Source organism: Scyliorhinus canicula, chromosome 1, assembly GCF_902713615.1.
Source record: "Scyliorhinus canicula chromosome 1, sScyCan1.1, whole genome shotgun sequence".
Taxonomy (NCBI): domain Eukaryota; kingdom Metazoa; phylum Chordata; class Chondrichthyes; order Carcharhiniformes; family Scyliorhinidae; genus Scyliorhinus; species Scyliorhinus canicula.
Window position 1 is genome coordinate 261,306,509 of NC_052146.1, and position 24,369 is coordinate 261,330,877.

At 47.0% G+C, this 24,369-nt stretch overlaps 1 protein-coding gene across 4 annotated transcripts in view; it reads right to left on the reverse strand.

Moving 5' to 3' along the window:
• Positions 1-24,369, reverse strand: part of hhat (hedgehog acyltransferase) — a 363,838-nt gene that overhangs the window by 267,272 nt on the left and 72,197 nt on the right. For all 4 annotated transcript variants that reach the window (XM_038812207.1, XM_038812221.1, XM_038812215.1 and 1 more), the window contains exon 9: positions 12,564-12,599. In XM_038812207.1, coding sequence (XP_038668135.1) covers positions 12,564-12,599 — 36 coding nt within the window. The remainder of the gene's footprint in view (positions 1-12,563; positions 12,600-24,369) is intronic.

Sequence of the window (24,369 nt, forward strand, 5' to 3'; positions counted from 1 at the left end):
CAAGAAGGCAGCTCACCACCCTCTCAGGGGCAATTAGGGATGGGCAACAGATGCTGGTCTAGCCAGCAAAGCCCATATCCCGTTAAAAAAATGAATTTTTAAAAAATTATAAGGTAAAGTCGTCATAGTTCCAGATGGCCATAGGTTACTCTCCCCTTTTGAGGGGGAGAGCTGACTGGTGGTGATTTAACCTGAGGATCACCACACCTCAGGCACGGGAAAGGTTGAAAAGGAAGGCCTTCATGAATAATCTCAAGCCAATACAGGAATTGAACCGGCGCTGCTGGCCTCGCTCTGCATCACAAAATTAGCTGTCTAACCAACTGAGCTAAACAGGCCCCTCGAAAAACATTACAGCACGCCCACATGATATTTTAATAAAATAAAATCACTATAAAATTCCAGAACTCGGTTAGTTATGCTGATGTCATATGTCTTCGGACAATGCTGTACATTAAACATATGGGCGTAACTCTGTACGCCACCTTGTCATAGCTGAAAATGAAGGAAACTTGCATGGGTATAGAGCAAAGCAAATAAGTAGTACATGATTTGGGGTTTCATATTTCATCAAAAATAATAATGGAGATGAAACATAAACTGTTCTTAACAGTGAAAGTAACTTTGCTTTATTTACTTTGAGTAATATTGTGTTACGAAAAATTAAACAAATATATTGTCATTTGAGTGGAACTGCCCTAGGCGTATAACAGCAATATTTAAGCAGAACATTTAAGGAAACTTTTGTGTACAAAGTCATCAAAGAGGTAATTGTACCTCCTAAATCAAGTTAGATTATTTCTTTGATGAAATGAAAAATGAAATGAAAATCGCTTATTGTCACAAGTAGGCTTCAAATGAAGCTACTGTGAAAAGACCCTAGTCGCCACATTCCGGGGCCTGTTCAGGGAGGCTGGTACGGGAATTGAACCGTGCTGCTGGCCTGCCTTGGTCTGCTTTAAAAGCCAGCTCTTTAGCCCTGTGCTAAATGAAAATGAAAATTGAAGTAAACCAGCCCCTATTGGAAGTTAATTAAATGAAGTTCAGTTTTTCACTACAGGGAAGCAATAGTTAGATTAACAATTGCAAACTAATGCTAGATGCCAACCATTCAAAAAAATAACAACGCTTAAAACTACCATTTGATATTAGACCATTAATGCACTGACCATTGAATAATACTTGCTACTGCCTATAAATAAAACGTGGTCCCAGAATTTTCTGGAACTTCTCAGCATAACTACGGTAGTGAGTGGATGAGTACATTTTTTGTAAGAAATTTAGCTCACATCTAATTTATTCCAGTTTTACCCTACACATTATCATAATGGTGTCAATCTCCAGAGACTCTGAGGTGCTCCAGAGCTCTCCCAACCATCCTCCTAATGTCTGCAGAAGGACCAAGCAGCTGGAATTGTGTTCCTATTGTGCATACCCATGTTATGCATTATAATGGTAGAGGAAGAGGCATAGCATTGGTAGAAGTCTCTGAAAATGAAACTCAGACAAAGGAGACAGCAGCTCATTAGTACCCCTAGTGGTGGCAGAACAATTGTGAAGTTGTTCACTTTGGCAGGAAGAATAAAAAGGAAGAGGAGAATAAATAATAATAAAAATCTTTAATAGTATCACAAGTAGGCTTACACTAACACTGCAAAGAGTTACTGTGAAAATCCCCTAGTCGCCACACTCCGGCGCCTGTTCGGGTACACTGAGGGAGAATTCAAAATGCCCAATTCACCTAACAGCACGTCTTTTGGGACTTGTGGGAGGAAACCAGAGCACCCGGAAGAAACCCACACAGACATGAGCAGAAAAGATTCTGCACAGATAGTGACCTAAGCCAGGATCAAACCCGGATCCCTGGTGCTGTGAAGCAACAGTGCGAACTACTATGCTACCATGCCGCCCTCTTCCTTAAACGGACAATGACTGCAGAATTTTGAGATGTAGGGAGACTAGGGGCTGGTTTCTCTGCCATCGGGATGCTCCGTTTTGCCGGCAGCCCGGGGGTTTCCCGATGGCGTGGGGCTGTCCCACAATGGGAAATGTCATTGACTGGCCAGCGTAATGGAGCATCCTGCCGGCGGGGTGAAATAGAAATGTGGGGATGAGAATTCAGCCCCAGGTGTTCTAGTGCATGAGTCACAAAATGTTAGAATGCAGGTACATCAAGTAATTAGGAAGGCTAATGGAATACTATCCTCTATCATGAGAGAAATTGAACATAAAAGTAAGGATGTTACGCTTCAGTTACACAAGGCATTGGTAGGACCACATCTTGAACACGGTGTGCAATTTATTTAAGGAACCGTGTAAATTCACTAGAGGTAGTTCAGAGAAGGTTTACGAGATTGATATTTGGAATGCGTGGGTTGTCTTATGAGGAAAGATTGGATAGATTGGGCTTGATTCCATGGAGTTTAGAAGGGTGAGGGGTGACTTGATTCAAGTATATATTGGACCCCTAATGGTCTTGTCAAGGTGGAAGTGGAAATATTGTTCCTTCTTGTGCATGAGTCCAAAACTAGGGCGCACTTTTTTAAAATTAGGAGTCACCCTTTTAGGACAGAGATGAGGAGAATCTCTTTCTCTTCAGAGGGTGGTGCAACTCTGGAACTCTCTGCCTCAGAAGGCAGTGAAGGCAAGGTCATTAAATATTTTTAAGGTGAAGAAAAATAAATTCTTGTCAGGTAAGTGAATCAAAGAACGGGGTAGCTGGGAATGTGGAATTCAAAACAAAAATGTATAAGCTATGACCTTATTTAATGGCGGAGCAGGTTTGAGGGCCAAATGGCCTACTACTGCTCCTGTTTCTTTCGTTCGTAACATTTTAGCTTGCATCATACCAGTTCTTATGTTCCACTGTTGACACACAATGCAGGTAAAGCCGAGTGCTGGCTTTACCCTCAGCAAGTATAGGGACATTTGTAAATTGAATGGAGAAAACTTCTGGTCATTTTCCCTGATCTTTCTGGAGGTGAACATCATTATAATGGAATCACTGAACAGCACAAAAGAAAGAAATTATAGAGTAAGGACCTTATATTATCTCATATGTCACCCCATATTCTTCCTGCAACTATGCATCTCCTTGCTGTTTGTAAGGCTTTACTGAGTGTAAATTAACTGCCGTGTTTTCCGACATTACAAAAAGCTAATGCATTTAAAAAGTACTTTTTGCTGACTGTAAAGCACTTGGAATGTCGCGGGCCATAAAAGGTGTGATATAAATGCAAGTTCTTTCTTTGTGTGAGGAAAGAAAATGGAAATGTTCAGTGCGCGAAAGGCATGTTATCACTACTCTACCATTGTCCAGCGTCAGCAACAGTCAAAAGCTAACTTTCAGAGTTCTGACCCTCAACTATGTGACTGAAATTGTGTTGTATTTTATAAATTTAAATTACTTAAAAGTAATGGCACTGGTAGCTTCGAAGTAGATTTTATTTACATTATTGAAACGATTGATAATGCTAGTTGGTTACATTATAAAATCCATCACATACATCAATTTACAATCACAAGGGCACAGTGATAACATGCCTTTCGCGCACTGAACATTTCCACCTGGGTGAAAAATTAAGGGAAGACACACAATTAAATTGAGAGCTTTTGGGACTTTGGTCTAAATGTGTGGTTCAGTAAGTTAGAATATCACTGATATATAAGTTGTCTGAATGTTTTTAATGTTCCTAATGCAAAATGAAGTGCCTGGTGAAGAATGTGTCAAGGACAGTTATGCAGAGAGGTTCCTTGTAAAGTCTTCAGGGCATGGTGTAGTATTTCAGTGGAATCATTGAGCAATGAGCAGATCCCAGACATCTCCCTGCTGCCAGGTTCCAATGGGGCCCTCCTTTCTCTACTGCTTCATCTTCTTCCTCCAGACAAGGATAACGGATGTGGACTGCTGCTTTTCTTCCGACACATGCAGGTTTGTCTGTAATGGAACGCTGTGCGATATGCAGCAGACCACAACAATTTACTAGATATTGCAGATCAGACATCCCATCAACGGGGCCGAAAGCAGAGGCGACCACATTTAGGTGGATGTCAGGACCCAGAGACGCATATTCCTGGCAGTAGCCAATTATGTCCCTAATAAGGATGGCCATCCACCCAATCAGAGGGCTGACAGCTCAGAGCATCATCTGTGCTGGCCAGTGCTGAAACTGAATTTTATTCGAATTTACCAGAATTATTTGAAAAAGAAACAAGCAAAGGGCAACTTGTAGATGTGGTGTACTTGGATTTCCAAAAGGCACTTGACAAGGTGCCACATCAAAGGTTAATTCACAAAGTAAGAGTTCATGGTGTAGGGCTAACGGATTAACACAGAGAGAGAACTGTTTAGGTAACAGGAAGCAAACAGTAGGGGTAAATGGGTCATTTTTAGGTCGGCAAGCTATTACTAGTGGAGTGCCACAGGGCTCAGTGCTGGAGCCTCAAGTATTTACAATCTATATCAATGACTTGGATGAAGGGGCTGAAGGTGCAGTAGCTAAATTTGCTAGTGACACAAAGATAGGGAAGAAATTAAGCTGTCAAGAGAACAAAGACCTACAGAGGGATTAGATGGTGGGGAAAAAATTGGCAGATGGAGTATAATGTAGGAAAACATGAACTTGTCCACTTTAGCAGGAAGAATAGAAAAGTACCATATTACAGTTCAAGTATCCTTTACTCGAAACCCTGGAGACCGATTGTGTTTCGGATTTCAGACCTAGGTTAAAGTTAATAAAATGGCGAGAAAAGTAAGCTGCATCACTGAATAATAAATACAGGGGGCGCGATTCTCCGAAATGGAGAGTGTTCGCACCGTCGTGAGCGCCTTCACGTTTCATGACGGTGCGAAACGGGTGCGGGAACTACCGTTTCTGGCTCCCACAGGGGGCCAGCACGGCGCTGCAGCGGTCCCTTCCTGGCCCCGACACAACATGGCGTGGGGGTTCAGGGGCCGGCCACGTAATATAATAGGGCCGGGGCTGGAGAGGCCGGCCTGCCGATCGGTGGGCCCCGATCGCGGGCCAGACCCCATCGGACACCCCGCCTGGTGAAGGAGAGCCTCCCCCCCCCCCCCCCCACAGGCCGCCCCCCCACCGACCCTTCGCGCAGAGTTCCCCCGCCAGCAGCAACCAGGTGTGGACGGCGCCGGCTAGACTCTGCTTTTTCCGCGCGGCCGCTCAGCCCATCCGGGCCGGAGAATCGGCGGCCCGTCCTCGTACAGCGGCCCGCGACCGGCGCCGTGCCAAATGCGCAAGTGCAAATTGTGCCGATTCTCCGCACCTCGGAGAATTGCTCGGCGGGGCAGCATGGTGCGGTTGCGTGTTTCTCTGGCCCGGCGCGGGTCTGGGAGAATTGCGCCTAGGGTACCTATAACATGTTTCTTTTTTGACCTGTTCACCACAAAAATTGCAAGGGTAGATAAGCAACTAGACTTCCCGCACTAAAGGTCGATGAGATTAAAAACAAAGTGCAGTTTTTGGATGTGTTTGGTTTTCAGATTCACGGATAAATGATACTCGACCTGCATTTAAATGGAGAGAGACTGCAGAACTTACCGGGGGATCTGGGTGTTCTGGTACGTGACACATAAAATATAGAAAATAGAAGCAGGAGGAGGCCATTAGGCCCCTCGAGCCTGCTCCACCATTCATTATGATCATGGCTGATCATCAACTTCAAGACCCTAATCCCGCCTTCTCCATTTCCCTTGATCCCTTTAGCCCCAAGAGCTATATCTAATTCCTTCTTGAAATTACACAATGTTTTGGCCTCAACTACTTTCTGTGGTAGTGAATTCCACAGATTCTCCTCACCTCAGTCATAAAAGGTTTACCCCTCATCCTCAAACTATGACCCTTAGTTCTGGACTCCCGCCGGGAGTATTAGAACATAGAACAGTACAGCACAGAACAGGCCCTTCGGCCCTCGATGTTGTGCCGAGCAATGATCACCCTACTCAAACCCACGCATCCACCCTATACCCGTACCCCAACAACCCCCCCCCCCCCCCCCCCCCCCCTTAACCTTACTTTTTAGGACACTACGGGCAATTTAGCATGGCCAATCCACCTAACCCGCACATCTAGGGCAGCACGGTGGCACAGTGGGTTAGCCCTGCTGCCTCATGGTGCCGAGGTCCCAGGTTCAATCCCGGCTCTGGGTCACTGTCCGTGTGGAGTTTGCACATTCTCCCCGTGTTTGCGTGGGTTTCGCCCCCACAGCCCAAAGATGTGCAGGTTAGGTGGATTGGCCATGCTAAATTGTCCCTTAATTGGAAAAAATTAATTGGGTACTCTAAATTTTGGGGCCTCACAGTAGCATGGTGGTTAGCATCAATGCTTCACAGCTCCAGGGTCCCAGGTTCGATTCCCGGCTGGGTCACTGTCTGTGTGGAGTCTGCACGTCCTCCCTGTGTGTGCGTGGGTTTCCTCCGGGTGCTCCGGTTTCCTCCCACAGTCCAAAGATGTGCGGGTTAGGTGGATTGGCCATGCTAAATTGCCCGTAGTGTAAGGTTAATGGGGGGGATTGTTGGGTTACGGGTATACGGGTTACGTGGGTTTAAGTAGGGTGATCATTGCTCGGCACAACATCGAGGGCCGAAGGGCCTGTTCTGTGCTGTACTGTTCTATGTTCTATCTTTGGACTGTGGGAGGAAACCGGAGCGCCCGAATGAAACCCACGCACACACGGGGAGGACGTGCAGACTCCGCACAGACAGTGACCCAGCCGGGAACCGAACCTGGGACCCTGGAGCTAAGAAGCATTTATGCTAACCACCATGCTACCGTGCTATTCTTTCTGAATCTACCCTGTCTAATCCGGTTAGAATTTTGTAAGTTTCTTTGAGATCCCCTTTCACTCTTCTAAAGTCAAATGAATATTATCCTAACTGATTTAGTCTCTCCTCATCTGACATTCCCACCATCCCACGAATCAGCCTTGTAAACCTTCGCTGTACTGCCTCCATAACAAGAACATCCTTCCTCAGATAAGGACACCAAAAATGCCCTATGCAATTGCAGTAAAACATCTCGATTACTACACTCAAATCCTCTCGCTATGAAGGCCAACATATTATTTGCCTTCTTTACTGCCTGCTGTACCTGCACGCTTATGTTCGGCAACTGATGCACGAGGACACCATGGCCTAACTGAGTATCCACCTCTTTCAATTTACACCCATTCAAATAATAATCAGCCTTCCTATTTTTGCTACCGAAGCAGATAACCTCACATTTATCAACATTATACTGCATGTGCCCACTCATTTAGCCTGTCCAAATCCCGCTGAAGCATCTCTGCATCTTCCTCACAGCTCACCCTCCCGCCTAACTTTGTATCACGTACAAATTTGGAGATAATACATTTAGTTCCCTCGTCCAAATTAGTAATATATAATGTGAACAGTTGAGGTCCTTGCACAGATCACTGCGATACTCCACTAGTTACTGCCTGCCAATCAAAAAAAGACCCATTTATTCCAACTTTTTGCTTCCTATCTGCTAACCAGCTTTTTAGTCATCTCAAGACACTATCCGTAACCCCATGCACTTTAACTATACATATTAATCTGCTATGTGAGACCTTGTCGAAAGCCTTCTGAAAGTCTAAATAAACTACGTCCATTGGTTCTCCCTGGTCAACTCGGCTAGTTACATCTTCAAAGAATTCGAATAGATTTTCCTTTTGTAAATCCATGCTGACTTTATCTGATCACACCACTGCTTTCCAAATTCTGTGCTATGAAGTCCTTGATTATGGACTCCAGCAACTCCCCTACTATCGACGTTAGGCTCACTTTCTTTAGTTCTCTGTTTTCTCTCTACCTCCCTTTTTGAATAGCAGTGTTACATTCACTACCCTCCAATCTGTAAGAACTATTCCAGAGTCCAAAGAATTTTGGAAAATGACCACGATGGACGTAGAATGGATCTACCATTTCTAAGGCCACTTCCTTAATACTCTGGGATGCAGATTATCAGGCCCTGGAGATTTGTTCGCCTTAAATCCCATTAATTGCCCCAAAACCACTTATTTACTCGTGCTAAATTTCCTTCAGCTCTACACTAAAACTTGTGCTTCTCAGAACTTCCGGTACATTATTAATGTCTTGTTTCGTGAAGACAGAATCAAAGTACGACTTTAGTTACTCAGGCATTTCTTTGTTCCCCGTTATGAATTTCCCTGTTTCTGACTGTAAGGGGCCTACATTAATTTTATTACTCTTTTTCTCTTTACATACCTATAGAAACTTTTACAGTCAGTTTTTATGTTCCCTGCTAGTTTACTTTCAAATTGTATTTCCCCCTACTTATTCAATCCCTTGGTCTGCCTTTGTTGAATTTAAAATTGTTCCCAACCCTCAGGTCTATTGCTTTTTCTAGCTAATTTGTATGCCTCTTCTTTGAATCTAATACAATCTCTAATTTCCCTTGTAAGCCATGGTTTGGCCACAGTTCTCTTTCTACTCTTGCGTCAAACAGGAATAAACAATTTTTAGAGTTCACCTATTCGTGCCTGTCTGCTGTCCTCCCTTTCAGTAACGTTTCCCAGTCCGTCATTGCCAGCTCATACCTCATACCATCATAGTTATCTTTACTGGGGTTCAGGACCTTGGTCTCAGAATCAACTACCTCACTATTCACTTGATAAAGAATTCTACCATATTATGGTCATTCATCCCCAAGTGTTCTCTCACAACTAGACTGTCAACTAATACTTTCTCATTGCCAAAATGGCCTGTTCCCTTGTTGGTTCCTCAACATACTGGTCTAGAAAACTATCCCGTATATACTCCAGAAATTCCTCCTCTATTGTAATGTGACTAATTTGAGATACCCAATCAATATACAGATTAAAGTCACCCATAATCATATATGTTCCTTTATCACATGAATCTTTGATTTCTTGTCAAATGCTATTCCCAACATTACCACTGCAGTTTGGTGGTCTGTATACAACCCCAACAAATTATTTTTGCCCTTTGATGTTTCATAAGTCCAGCCAGACAGATTCCACATAATCTGTACTAATATCTTTACTCAATATTGTATCGATATCTTCATTAATCAGCAATGCAACTCCACCACCTTTTCCTCTTTGTCTGTTCTTCCTAAAACTGAATAGCCCTCAATGTTAAGTTCCCATCCTTGGTCACTTTGGAGCCATGTCTACGTAATCCCAACTAAATCATATCCCTTTACATCTATCTGCGCAACTAATTCAGCAATTTTATTTTGAATGCTCCACGCGTTCAGGTACAAAACCTTAAGGCCAGTCCTTTTAACGTACCCTGTGCCTTCCCTACTATTTCTTTGAGTTTTATTATCTGATACAGCCCCTTGATTTCTCTGCCTATCGCTTTTCTTATTCTCCTTTCGGTCTTTTGCTCTTGTTCTTGATTCCCCTTGCTCTGAATCTTTACACAGGTTCCCACCCCCTTGCCATATTAGTTTAAACCCTCTCAAACCGCTCTAGTAAGTACCAGCCCAAGGACATCAGTCCAGGTCCTGACCAAGTGTAACCTCCCCCAGAACTGGTCCCAAAACATTGGTATGCAGGCGCAGCAAGTGAGGAGGAAGGCAAATAGAATGTTATGGCGCGATCTACTGGATGCAATGCGTCTGAAAGGCGGTGCAGCCAGTAGATGCCCGGAGGTCCCTCACCCGGGATCTACCCGGCTCGTCAAGCCTTGCGAGATTATAATGCGGCCTGGCAATCTGAATCCCACCCATTGTGGATGAGATCACAATGTGGAAAATCTGCAGATTAGAGTGAGACAATCTAATATGCACTCTCTGGATCTACCGAGGCCCTGGGATCTACCCCCTTCACCACAATCAGGGACCAGACTGAACGGCACTCAAAGGGGGTCTCCCAGGGAATTGGAGGCTCCCAGGTGGTTGCCCTCTGGGCAGGGTGGCATCCTGCCACTGCCAACACCACCTGAGTGCCACCCTTGCACTGCCAAGGTGGCATTGCCAGTTGGTGGGGTACTGCCATGGTGCCAGGTTGGCAATGTCAAGGTACAGGCCAGCATTTGTCCCACGACAAGGATCGGACCTGGGAGAGCCTTGCCCCAGTGGGGTGAGGCGGGGTGGGGGGCACAGGACCCCTTTATGGGCGAGTTAGGGCTTTGAGGTCTCGCATGGGTCGAGAGATCAGGGCACCATTTAAAAATGGCGTCCTGATCGCTTTCTGCACCGAGGAGTTTCAGTGTGCAGAGCTCCCCAGAGCAGTAAATGGGACTATGTGCGGACTCGGTGAGGAGTTCCCCGCTGAGGCCCTAAATTGTCCCAATAGATAGTGTGGTGTTTCTTGGCGCTTACTTTAAAAAAGGATATAATTCCCCCCCTCCGCCCCTCCAACCCCCCACATGCAAAATGCCTGTGGATGTAGGAAGTAATTTAATTGACCACTCAAATAGTTCAATTCAGCTCCTGCTCGGCAACTCATCTCCCATTTTTCCCAACCTGGTAAAGCAGAATGGCAGCAAGCTATCGGGTCGTCCCCTGACACTTTCCTGCACCATTTTGCCAACATTGCTGCCTCCAAGACCACCAAAGGCAATGGTAAAATTATGATCTATATCTGGAGAATATTGCAAGGAGCCCTCCACCTCCCCTCTCACATTCAGAGTGGCTCAGACATACAAACCTCAACTTGAGTACTTTAATCATGTGCTCCTCTTAAGTTTCTGACAATAAAAGCTTAATGGTAGCTTCATGGGCACTTTGTGTAGACCTGGTGGTGTATAGTGGTGTTCCTGTAATCGATGGGACATTGATATGGTGACAGTTTATGTTGTGAAATGTTAGTTCATGCTCTGATACCTTAATGGCCACATGTAGCCAATCAAGTCCTGCATACGAAGTAAACACGCAGCAAACTCTCCGACAGATTGCGGAGCTTAGTGAGGAAGGTGACATTAGAATCTAGAGCACTGGTCAAATGCTTCATGCAGATGTAAACTACAGATTTGGAGATGTGGCTGATGAAAATGAAAATGAAATGAAAATCGCTTATTGTCACAAGTAGGCTTCAAATGAAGTTACTGTGAAAAGCCCCTAGTCGCCACATTCCGCCGCCTGTTCGGGGAGGCTGGTACAGCTGTTACAGACTGAAAGTGCTGAAAAAAGAAAATCAGGGCTGTGTTAGCTTTGAGACAAGGAATGCCCCTCCTTGCTCTGGCTGCAGAAGCATCTTGCTGAACCTTTCCTGAGTGTTTTTCAGGAAAATAGGGTTTTGTCTCAGCTTATCGCGGGGCAGAAAGTACAAAGCCTGGCTGGTGGTGGAGGGGGGTTGGGGGGGGGGGGGGGGGGGGGGGGGGGGGTTGATGTTCCTACTTTAACAAAATTGATTGCAGTATCAAAATACGGTACTACTAAAAAATGCACGGAAGGTTTGGTTCTCTCCGTTCGTGTGTCAAATGCTGCTATTGGGAGATGCTGAATGGAAGTCAAGATCCAGAAAGGAGAGAAAATTAAAAGCAGAGTCTTCAAGGAGACACTCTTGAATTGCTCCTGCTGAATCTTCAAGAGATTATTGGTAATTCACCTATTTACTTTCTTGGGCACAAAGCATACACAATCTATGAGCGAAATGTGGGGGGGGGGGGGGGGGGGGGCGTTGTGGGAAGAGGACAGAAAGAATCTTAACATGTGAAGATAAATACTCAACAATGTAAGCAAACGATCTGTGAGCACTCTCCTTGACACCAGAAATAATAAATATGTAGCCCTTAAAATGTAATTTCCAAGAGTGTAAGAACTTGCATAAAACACAGATAACCTAAACAATCTGGTTTCCCGTGAGCAATTCTCAAATAAAGGTCAGAAATTCAATTGCTGCAAACCTTGCGTTCCTTTTACAAGGATAAATTTAGGACTTCAAATAAAACCCATCTCGCTGGATTGCAGAAAATCAACTGACAAATATCTCAACAGGAAAAGACAACATCAGTACTGAAACACAGGCCAAAGTATCAACGTGCAACCCTGCAGGAATGTGCTGTCATAACAGTTCAGTGTAAACCAATGGACTGAAGTCAATTTAATCCCAGTGAAGTGCAGTGGGAACTATGGTCAGTGACCTGCCCTAAAAGCATACATCAGAGAAAACTTCTTTGCAAGCAAGTTTGCAATTTTAAAAATAAATGCGCGGATCTTAGCTTAATCACAGAAATACTGAAAATATATTTACATAGTCTACAAAATTGCATTTAATTAAATTAATTACTTTATTTAATAAAGAATTGCATCCGACGCTATGCCCCAAGGGTTCCTATGTGCTGTTTAGCAAGCAACTGACTGAAAAGTTTGAGTTAATGACTGTCATATATTAGGAATTGTTTGAGCATCACATTAAGTCAGATGAAATTATAATAAAATGGCTGACGCAAGAAATCTTGAATCCTCAGGATTCACCAAAAGAACAGCGCAGTCACAGAAACATAATTTACCAACTTCGAGGCACAGAATCAGAAAGCTGTACAGCACAGAAAGAGGCCTGTCATCCTATCATGACTTGGAAATGGTAAATTAAAAAATGATGTACTTTACCTCACCAGCCAACGGTGTAAACCAACATCAAACTCCCTAAAGGGAAACATAAGAGTTTTAATTAAAATAAATCCAAACAAGAACATGAGCTTCAAGAGTGGGACAATTCAACAGCTCACTGGAGGAGGAAGCTCCGCAAATATCCCCAACCTCAATGATGGAGAAGCCCATCACATCAGTGCAATAATAACAATAATAATCTTTATTGGTGTCACAAATAGGCTTACATTAACACTGCAATGAAGTTACTGTGAAGATCCCCCAGTCACCACACTCCGGCACCTGTTTGGGTACACCGAGGGAGAATTTAGACTGTCCAATTCACCTAACAGCACTCTTTTGGGACTTGAGGAAGGAAACATATGCAGGCACGTGGAGAACGTGCAGACTCTGCACAGACAGTGACCCAAACCGGGGATTGAACCCGAGTTACTGGCGCTGTGAAGCAACAGTGCTAACCACTGTGCTAACGATAAGGCTGAGGTATTCGTAACAATTTTCACTCAGAAGTGCTGAGTGGATTATCCATCTCGGTCTCCTCCAGAGGTCCCCAGCATCACAGAGTCAAACCTCAACCAATTCAATCCACTCCACGTGATGGCAAGAAACGGCTGAAGACACTGAATACTGCAAAGGCCGTGGGCCCTGACAATGGTCTAGAAATAGTATTGAAGATTTGTGCTCCAGAACTTGCTCCGCCCCTAGCCAAGCTGTTCCAATAGTTACAACATTGGAATCACCCAGCAATGTGGAAAATGGTAGACAAGCAACAGGACAAATCCAAACTGGCAAATTACCACCCCTTCAGTCTACTCTCGACCATCAGAGAAATGATGAAAGGGGTCATCAACAGCACTATCAAGCGGCACGTACTCAGCAATAACCTGTTCACAGACAATTAATTTGGGTTCTGCCAGGGTCACTCAGCTCATGACCTCATAACGGCCTTGATTCAAACTAAGAGCTGAATGCCAGAGGTGAGGAGAGAGTGATTGCAGTTGGCACCAAGACAGCATTTGACCGAGTATGACATCAAGGGGCTCTAGCAAAATTGGAGTTTTGGGAATAAGGAGGGAAAACCTTCCGCTGATTCGTCATACCTAGCACAAAGATGGTTGTGGTGATGGAAGTCAATTATCTCAGCTCCAGGACATCACTACAGGATTCCTCAGGGTAGTTTCCGAGGCCCAACCATCTTCAGTTGCTTCATCAATGACTTTCCTCCCATCATAAGGTCAGAAGTGGGGATGTTCGCTAATGACTACACAATGTTAAGTATCATTCAACTCCGCAGATATTGAAGCAGTTAATGTCCAAATGCAGCAAGACCTGGATAAAATCCAGGCTTGGGTTCACAAGTGGCAAGTAACATTCATGCCACACAAGTCCCTTGACATTTAATGGCATTACCATCATCGAATTCCCCACTATCGACACCTCGGGGTTACTATTGCCCATAAACTGAACTGAACTAGCCATATAAATAACGTAGCTGCCACAGAGAGGGTCAGAAGCTAGGAATCCTGCGGCAAGTAACTCACCTCCTGACTCCCCAAAGCCTGTCCACCATCTACAAGGGACAAGTCAGGAGTGTCATGGAATATTCTCCACTTGCCTGGAATGAGTGTAGCTCCAACAACACTCAAGAAACTCGATGCCATTCCGCTTGATTGCTCCCCCTTCCACAAGCATTCACTCCCTCCACCACAATAAACAATGGCAGCAGTGTGTACCTTCTATGAACTGCAGGAACTCACCAAGTTCCTGAGGCAGTGTAATGTTCTTGTCAGGTGGCCTAATTTATATTACAAGAACACTTGTAGGTAAAGCAATACACAATTTATTAACACTAACTGGGGGTAAACTATATACAAAACAGATGGATAGCTGTATGATCATGCACACACAACCTCTCTCTCCAGCCAGTCTGCCGTCTCCTGACTCTTAACATTCACTTATATACTAGTGAGACTCCTAGTGGTCAGTTGGTGGATTACAACACAACCATGATACCACTGCAGGCAACACCTTTCAAACCCATAGTCACAGCCATATAGAAGGACAAGAGCAGCAGATACCTGGGAAATGAAAAAAAAATGAACATCGCTTATTGTCACGAGTAGGCTTCAAATTAAGTTATTGTGAAAAGCCCCTAGTCGCCACATTCCGGCGCCTGTTCGGGAAGGCTGTTACGGGAGCCCCACTACTTGGAAATATATCACTGTCGCTGGGTCAAAATCTTGGGTGTGCACTGCGGATGCAGCTACACCAAATGGACTGCAGAGGTTCAAGAAGGCAACTCAATACCACCTTCTCAAGAGGTAATTAGGGATGGATAATAAATTCTGGTCCACTCAGAGATGCCTACATCCTGTAAAATGAAAGGAAAAGGTATCTAACTGTCAATATTTTACTGTTCTATTGACATAAATTTGGGAATACATTTTTCATAAATGGAAACACTGTTTATTCTGCTATTTTTATTGCAATATTTCAACACTGAAATAGTTAAACTATTGGTGAAACCAAACATTCTGGGCTGGATTCTCCGCCGAGGGAATTCTCCGTATTGCCAGCGGACCGGGAGTTTCCCAACGGTGTGGAGCTGTCCCACAATGGGAAACCCCATTGACCAGATGGAGAAACGGAGCATCCCGCCAGCGTGCTGAACCACAAATCTGGCGCAGCGGGACAGAGAATGCAGCCCGCTTTCTTTCTAAAGGAGTCAATTAAACGTTAACTGGGATTTATTGGTGGATTTAAGTGAAATTAGACCAATTTAATTTAATCAATGCTCAAGTTGTTCTTTTTAAGCAATGTCTTCATTACAGAAATTAAGAAAACTAATTTAACAATTTGATCTTAGTCACAAATCAAAAAATGTTCATTACTGTTGTTATATGATGGGGACACCGTTGCCTAATTCTCATGCCCCTACATTCTGTGACTAGATCGACTTAGAATCATTTTTGTTAGTGACTGAATTAACTATTTCAATTTATTTTTGTTCAAATTGCACAATTCTGTCCTTTCACTCCTCAAAACAGTAAAATCAGTGGCATTGTTAATAAGTTAAATCTTTTCTACAATCCCAGTTCCCTGGAACCATTAAATACTATTACATGCTAAATAAATCCCGGACCTTACTGTCAGGATAAAAGTGTCTGACTAATACCTGGGATTATGGTCAATCTGTATAATTATTTCCTTTTTGCGAAATGCTCAGGTTGTGGCTCTTCATCACTTTTGAGCTGTGCTAAAATTTACACAAAGGACATTGTTTCATAAAGGTTACTTGGTAAACTACGTAATAGCAGATGTAGCAATGTGTTAAAACAGTGGGCGCGATTCAACAGAAACATTTCTAAGTGTCATTTTGGGTGGGTTTGGCAGGGGTTCCTTGGATTGGATTGGATTTGTTTATTGTCACGTGTACCGAGGTACAGTGAAAAGTATTTTTCTGCAAGCAGCTCAACAGATCATTCTGGCAAGATCGCAGCCCGTATTTAACGGTACTTGAGTGCCGAAAATGAGCTCCTACATGAGCCTTGCCATTACTGGCTGTCTCGTTGTCTGTCTCATTGGTGCCTCAGGGTCTCGCTGCTAAAAAGGGGGAGCTGCTTTTAGACGCTCCCTCATCACTCACTCCCAGTCAACACACAAGCATGGCAGTGCGCAGACATACTCTGCTTTAGCAATGCCAACCTAGGCAGGCTTCCTGATGTTGTGGAGGAGAGACAGGACATCCTGTTCCCCCGAGGGGGTTCGGAGGACCAGCAGCGGGTCAGCAATGGCGCCTTGGAGGCAGTGGAAGAGGTTGTCAGTGCAGGCAGTATGACCAGGAGGACCGCCATCCAATGCCGGAAGAAGACCAATGACCTCCACTGAGCTGCAAGGGTAAGTTTCCACCTCTCTCCTGGCATCAGTTCCGCCTACCGCCCTCAAATTCCCAAACCCCCACCCCCACAGATCACTGACTGACATCCGATCTTCATGCTCCATTCTTGAGGCTAAGTGCCAGCGCCAACGGAGGATCCGTGGCGTTCCACAACGGGAAAATCGGCGCAAAACCCTCACCGATTCCACTACCGGTAAGGGACTAGCACCGGCGGCACATGAGATACCCACGGAACGCACGGAAAACAGTTGGAGAATCGCTGGGTCCCGTGCTACACATGGGCCGACAAGCTGCAGCCACGCATGCCTACACCCCCCCACACACGCACTGGTCACGCCAGAAAATATAGCGCCGGCCATGCTGGACTGCGTACCCGCCCATTCCGACCCCATAACCCACCTCCTGGCCAACCCTCACCCCTGGCAGAACCCCCCTAGTGTCATGGATCTCGGCCGAGTGTGGCGGCGCTGGACACTGTCTCCCCCCCCCCCCCCCCACACACACCCCACCCCCGCCCGCCAACCATAGGCAGGCCTTACCAACAGGAGCAAGCTGAGGCCTTAAGTGGCCCTTAATTGGCCACTAAAGGTTCTCAATTGGCCTAGAGGCAGGAAGGCAGATCTTCCCACCTCTGAGTTAAGTGAGATGACAGGGTGGTTAGGATAGCAATGAGCTTTTCATGCAACCAGCACATGCCCACCCAATTAAAGGGAGAGGGCTAGGTTCTCCAGTATTGATACGAAACTATGTCCCCACGTTGGTGTAAAAACGGTGGGGTTTGACTCCTGAAATTCCTGCAAAACAGTTAAACAAATTCATAGCCCTGCAGGGGGCTAGCAGGAACCCAGAGTGAATCTCGCAGCTTTTTCTGCAGATAGGGCCCCCGCACTTCCGGGTCAGAGGCCGCACATACGCACGGCGGTGGCCTCGCCGTGCTCCATGGCGGACTCGGAACGCGGAGCCAGACCGAAGAAAGAGACACCCCCGATCGGCCGCGTGCCCGAGTCACAACCCCCGCACATTAAATTCCTGTCCGCCTATATGCCCCCCCCCCCCCCCGGTCTCCGATCCGCCTATATGCCCCCCCCCCCCCGGGGTCTCCGATCCGCCCACCCCCGACCAGGGCGACTGCAGACTGAGTCCGCAGCTGCCACGCGAGCATCCTGACTGGCAATAGGTGGTTAGTTCCACGCCGTCAGGAACTCGGTCGATCGGGAGCAGAGGATTGCTGAGCAGGCCTCTGGCAATGGCCCCCCCCAGCGGCATGGCGTACTTCGCAATCACGCCAATTTTCAGTACCCGGAGAATTGCCGGACCAGTGCCGGGCTCGATTACGGCGTCAAGCTGGAGAATCCAGCCCAGAGTGTTCATCCAGCCCTTGCTTGCAAAACTCAGAACATAAGGGGCAGGATTCCCCTGCCTTCCAGCCGCATGTTTCTTTGCAGGGAAGGTGACACGTGGTTTGCTGACAGTGGAACTCTCCCTTCCTGCTGTTGTCAATGGGAATTCCCATTGAAGCCACCCCACGCCAACAGGAAACCCGCGGATGGGGTGCGCTGCCGGCAGGACCAGAGAATCCTACCGCCAGTGAACAGCTGGAAAATTCCAGCCAATATCTAACACGAGATGTGATTCCACAATTGGGAGATATTATGCATGTGTGCCAAACATTACACTAAAAATTACACTAACTGCCAATTTAAGATGGGCTCACAACGTTGCTCAATTATTAGAAGCTACATAAGCAGTGACCTGTTCTCCGCAGCAAAAATCCCACCCGATGAATGAAGACAAAAAAACTTGAACAACGTGTCTCTTTTTTCAGCAACACACATCTGTGGTAATAGATATGAGCCCATAATTATTTTGAATTGAAAAAATAAAATCAGCAGACTTCTGCAACTAAACAGTGGCACACATCTTCAAACTGAAATGTTATGCTAAACATTTCATAGAACTAATGGCCCATGCAATTTAGACTGCAGCAGAAGAACCTATTTATATTGCAATGCAGCAACACAATTCTGATCAGCTAGAAACAATGCAAGCACCAATCCAGCTTCTTGTCATCCCTTTTCTATCCCATGGTCACCACATCTCAATCCTATTTACCTTGTTCAAATAACTCCCCATACCAAAATTTGATTTCTTGCTAAAGTCCTGGAGCATATAATTCCCTTAGAAATACGATGCTACCTCCCTCAGCAAGCCCGGATCAAAGCCTTCCAATGAGGTGCCAAAAAGCACTTTTGGTCGATAGCTTTAAGTTCCTGGGGGTCATCATCACCAAAAGTCTGTCCTGGTTCACTCACGTTGATGCAACAGTCAAGAAAGCCCAACAATGTCTCTACTTCTGACGGAAGCTAAAGAAGTGTGGCATGTCTGCATCGACTCTCACAAACTTGTACAGATGTGCGATAGAGAGCATCCTATCCGGCTGCATCACAGCCTGGTATGGCAACTGCTTGGTCCAAGATCGCAAGAAACTGCAGACTGTGGTGAACTCAGCCCAATGCATCACACAAAGTTGCCACCCCCACATTGATTCTGTCTACACCTCCCGCTGCCTCAGAGAGGCAGACAGCATTATCAGAGATCCCTCCTACCCAGGCATTGCCTTCTTCCAGACCCTTCCATCAGGCAGAAGGTACAGAAGTCTGAAGACCCGCACATCCAGACATAGGAACGGCTTCTTTCCCACAGCTACAAGACTCCTCAACGACTCCCCCTGGGACTGATCTGTTCCCTGTATGAACACCATTCACGATGCCCTACGCTGCTCTTGCTCAAATATTTGCTTTGTTTGGCCCCTTGTTCCTCACTGTAACCAATCACTGTTTGTCGATGTACCATTTGTCAATGTTCTCTGTTGATTATTCTTTTTGTCTACTATGTACGTTACTGTGTACGTTCCCTCGGCCACAGAAAAGTACTTTTCACTGTACTTCGGTACATATGACAATAAATCAAATCAAATAAAAATCCCTGTTACACCACAGAAGTGTATGATACAATTCATTTCTAGGGGCTTTTGACACTTGTGACAATAAGCGGTCATGTTATTATTTCTTGGCTCCCCCTTTCATCAATAACATGTTACCCTTTACCAATTTTAGCCACCAGCAAAGGGTTTGCATATTTCTCATGATGTTCAGTTTTACTTTTCCATTTTCTTCCCTGGTTGTTGTCACAATCTCCAATTGCCACATTAAGAATTGAATGGCTAAAGCTGCCCACAACTTATTGCCCCCCCCCCCCCCCCCCCCCCCATGGGTTCCCCGACGACGGGCAGACAAACAAACCATGCAAATTACCATTAACTTTGATCCTGCTAGCGGCCAATGGCAAGCTGCTTTCACAGTGGGGAACCCCCAGGGGGGTCAGGGTTGATCATTCTTGCTCATTAAAACAGCTGCCTGTTGGTGTCCCAACAGGCTTTCCAATCTTGCATCACATCAGTGGGAAATCACATCAGAATCAACACCCAATTATGAAAGGGTGGCGTGTACAAGGCGGTCCTCAGTTCACCAGAGACTTTAAGGTGAATGCAAAAACATTTTGCCATTGTGCTATGTTGTTCCTGATGCATTGTCCACCGCCCTGGCAGGGAAGACAGCTTCCTACCTCCATCTCCATGCCGAGCTCATCACTATACTGCTGGACCCATGGGCCCCTCAGTGTCACCATCTCGGAACAATACTACGCCTGGTTTGTAGAGTATGGGGCTCACCTTCCCCTGTGGTGTAATGTAACAGTGTCTATCAGGACAGCACTGTGCTGTGGCACTCATGCAGCCACCGCAACATAGGTTTGTCGTTTGAACAGGTGTGGCGTGTGAGAAGAGAGAGGGTTGGGGGGGGGGGTTGGCTAATGATGGCAAACAGAGGAGCAAAGAGGTGGATGAAGACGATGAACAATGGAAGGCAAAGGGAATACCAAGGGGAGAGAAGCTTGAACCTGACAAGGTAACAGGAAAAGCTTATAAATAAGAGGGTCAAGAGGATACCACACAGTTTACTGGAAGGGGTTTCCATGAAGACTCCAGATGTGGTGGAAGAGGTCTAAGTGGGGCAAGGGCACCATGGAGGTGATGGGCTCAGTGGGGTGGGGGGATGGGGGGTAAATTGAATTGAGAAACAATTGAGGCTGCTCCCCTTTTCCCTCTGGGTTGCTGACATCCTCTACAGTCTGGTGACAATGGGTGGGTTGGAGACAGCAGTACGAGTGTGCTGGACTGGGATTTAAATGTGGCTCCAGGACCTTTGAATCCCATCAGCTGGGGGCAGGTGGATGAATCAGCAACAGGGAAGCCGAATGGAAATGCGCCTCGACATAATTAATGAGATTTCAGGCGTTGAATTTGATGTGGGAACCTGTCAGTCTGCCCAGTGGAACAGGCTCCACTGGTGCTACCCGCCACCACGCTTGGTCTCAAAGTGGGAGAATTCCACCCCAACATCCACATTGGCCACCATCTCTGTCCATGGTTACCTGTTTCAGAGAATTGACTAAGATTTTTGTTTTCACCTTCAAGTCAATCTATAGCCTTCCTCTCCCTATTTCAAGAATGCCCAATTTATCTTTAAGCATGCACACTCCAGTCCTTTAATACCAACCCATTTGTTCCCTGCTCCCTATGCCACAACTTGCATCACTCTTTCAGTCACCTTGCCCAGGTATGAGATTTGTTCCCGAACATCTATACCATGCTTCAAAAGCTCGGATGCAGTTGTTCCTCCATATACTGTTTATTATGTGCAGACCCTGTTCTTTCCTGCTCTGAATCTCTGCATTGTTTTTTTCCCATGGGACGTGGGTGTTACTGGCTGGTCAGCTTTTATTGCCCATCCTTAATTGCCTTTGAGAAGGTGGTAGTGAGCCATCTTTTTGAACCGCTGCTGTCAGTGCTGTTATAGAACGGGGATTACAAGATTTTGGCCCAGCAACATTGAAGGAACAGCAGCATGAAGTCCCAAGTAAAGATGGTGTGTGACTTGGAGGGGAACCTGAAGATAGTGGTAATAGAAGCAAAATACTAGAGGTTCTGGAAATCTGAAATAAAAATAGAAAATACAAGAAAAAACTCAGCAGGACTGGCAACATCTCCACTCTGGAGAGAGAAACAGAATTAATGTTTTGAGTTTGGATGACTTTTCTTCAGAACTTTTGACGGTACTATATTACTATGCACCTGCTGCTCTTGCACTTACAGGTGGCAGAGGTTATGGTCATAGGATCTTTGGTGAGATGCAGTAATGCATCTTGTAGATAGTACATGCAGCTACCACTATGCATCGGTGGTGGAGGCAGTAAACGTTTGTGGTGGTGATCAAGTGGGCTGCTTTGACCTGGATGGTGTAGGTCACAATCACTAATTGTTTTGTAAGTTTATTTTTGCTCAACGTTTGAAATTTAAGTCAACCTGTAATGAATCTTATCTTTGTAAATGTTGATTTACTTTGTGATTGTACTTTGATTAGTGATCAATTATATAATCAGTATTATCTATAGACTTGGACTTTCTCCCAAGGATGTTTTTTTTGCATATTCACAGCTGTTGCTATGACTGAACATTGTTTTTTTATCTAGATGCGTTGCTAAAAAAATCTTTGCATTGTGATTGATACTGTAGACACCCCAATTACCCTCGAACTGCAGGCCAAAACAATGAGTAGCTTTACATGGGGTGATTATCAGGATATGGTGTTTGGTTGATGAACTACAACCCGAGTGATGGCAGATGGGAAGACACCATCAAAAGATACGTAACAGCTTGGATTGCAAAGTTTGCAAAGCCTTGCAGTTCGGATTGCGAAGTTTGCAAAGCCTTGCAGTTCGAATTGCGAAGTTTGCAAAGCCTTGCAGTTCGGATTTCGAAGTTTGCAAAGCCTTGCAGTTCGAATTGCAAAGTTTGCAAAGCCTTGCAGTTCGGACTGCGAAGTTTGCAAAGCTTCGCAGTTCCTGTCAGCAGAGCTGATAAGGATCCATGTTTTTCCAGACTCACTGGTGGCGGGGGAGGGGGGGTTACTGGCCAATAGCAGGCCACCATGAAACACACTGCAGGGGCACGGAAATCCCCCCCCCCCCCCACCAATTGTTATGAGAAAAAATCTATAATGGAGCCAGATATTTGGCTTACAAGGGACTTCCAGGATTCATTTTTTAAATAAATATAGAGTACCCAATTTTTTTTTCCAAGGAAGGGGCAATTTAACGTGGCAATCCACCTACTCTGCACATCTTTGGGTTCAGTAAGAAGTCTTACAACACCAGGTTAAAGTCCTCATTCACCTGAAGAAGGAGCAGTGCTCTGAAAGCTAGTGTTTGAAACAAACCTGTTGGACTTTAACCTGGTGTTGTAAAACTTCTTACTGTGCTCACCCCAGTCCTACGCCGGCATCGCCACATTACCTCTGGGTTGTGGGGGTGAACCCCACGCAAACACAGAAATGAAATGAAAATCGCTTATTGTCACGAGTAGGCTTCAATGAAGTTACTGTGAAAAGCCCCTAGTCCGGGGAGGCTGGTACGGGAATGAACCGTGCTGCTGGCTTACTTGGTCTGCTTTAAAAGCCAGCGTTTTAGCCTTGTGAGCTAACCCAGCCCCTGGGTTATGCACAGTGATGCACTATCAATTACTACAAAGACGAGAGTAGTGAATAATCGAGGCTTTATTGAGCAAAGATGTGTGGCCTCCTGTAGCTGCTACCAGAATGGGAGCAGCTCTGGCAAGCACATACATTTATACACCGCCTACTGGGCGGAGCCAGCAGGCAGGGATTTATCCATGTACCTCTAGTACAGTAGCCTTACCTTACTACATCTAATACAGTTAGTAGTGACTACCACACACAGGGAGAATGTGCGAACTCCACACGGACAGTGACCCAGAGCCGTAATCGAACCTGGGACCTCAGCGCTGTGAGGCAGCAGTGCTAATCACTGCACCACCGTGCTGCCCAGCGCCAGCTCTAGGGTTGCTGGCGCCCCGGGCAAGCTGAACTTCGGCGCCCTTGGGGGGGGTGGGGCCGGGGGGGGGGGGGGCGGGGCCGTGGGGGGGGGGCCGGGGCCGAGGGGGGGGGCCCGAGGCCGAGGGGGGGGCGGGGCCGAGGCCGAGGGGGGGGCGGGGCCGAGGCCGAGGGGGCCGAGGAGGGAGGGCGGTGTGGGGGGGCCGAGGAGGGGGGGCGGTGTGGGGGGGCCGAGGAGGGGGGGCGGTGTGGGGGGGCCGAGGAGGGGGGGCGGTGTTGGGGGGCCGAGGAGGGGGGGCGGTGTGGGGGGGCCGAGGAGAGGGGGCGCTGTGGGGTGGCCGAGGAGGGGGGGGCGGGTGTGGGGTGGCCGAGGAGGGGCGGACCCGAGGGGGGGGCGGGGCCGAGGAGGGGCGGACCCGAGGGGGGGCGGACCCGAGGGGGGGCGGGGGGGCGAACACGCGGGGGGGCGGACGGACGCGGGGGGCGGACGGACGCGGGGGGCGGGCGGACCCGAGGGCGGGGCGGGGGGGCGGACCCGAGGGCGGGGCGGGGCAGGGGGCGGACCCGGGGGCGGGGCGGGGGGGTCGGACCCGAGGGCGGGGCGGGGGGGGCGGACCCGAGGGGGGCGGACCCGAGGGGGCAGGGGGGGGACCGAGCGGGTGGGGGTGGACCGAGCCGGGGGGGCCGCCCTGGGGGCGGGCGGCCACCGCGCATGCGCTGGTTGGCACCGGCCCAACTGCGCATGCGCGGGACCCGAGTCTGGCGCCCCCGAGCACATGGCGCCCCGGGCAACAGCCCGAGTTGCCGGTGCCTTGAGCCGGCCCTGGTGCTGCCCCTGACTTCCAGGATTCATGGCTGTAGCCAGAGTGGAATACTCAATCACTGAAGACTATGGAGGAAGTTCATTGAAGTGACTGGCCGAAGAATCCAACCCCGTATG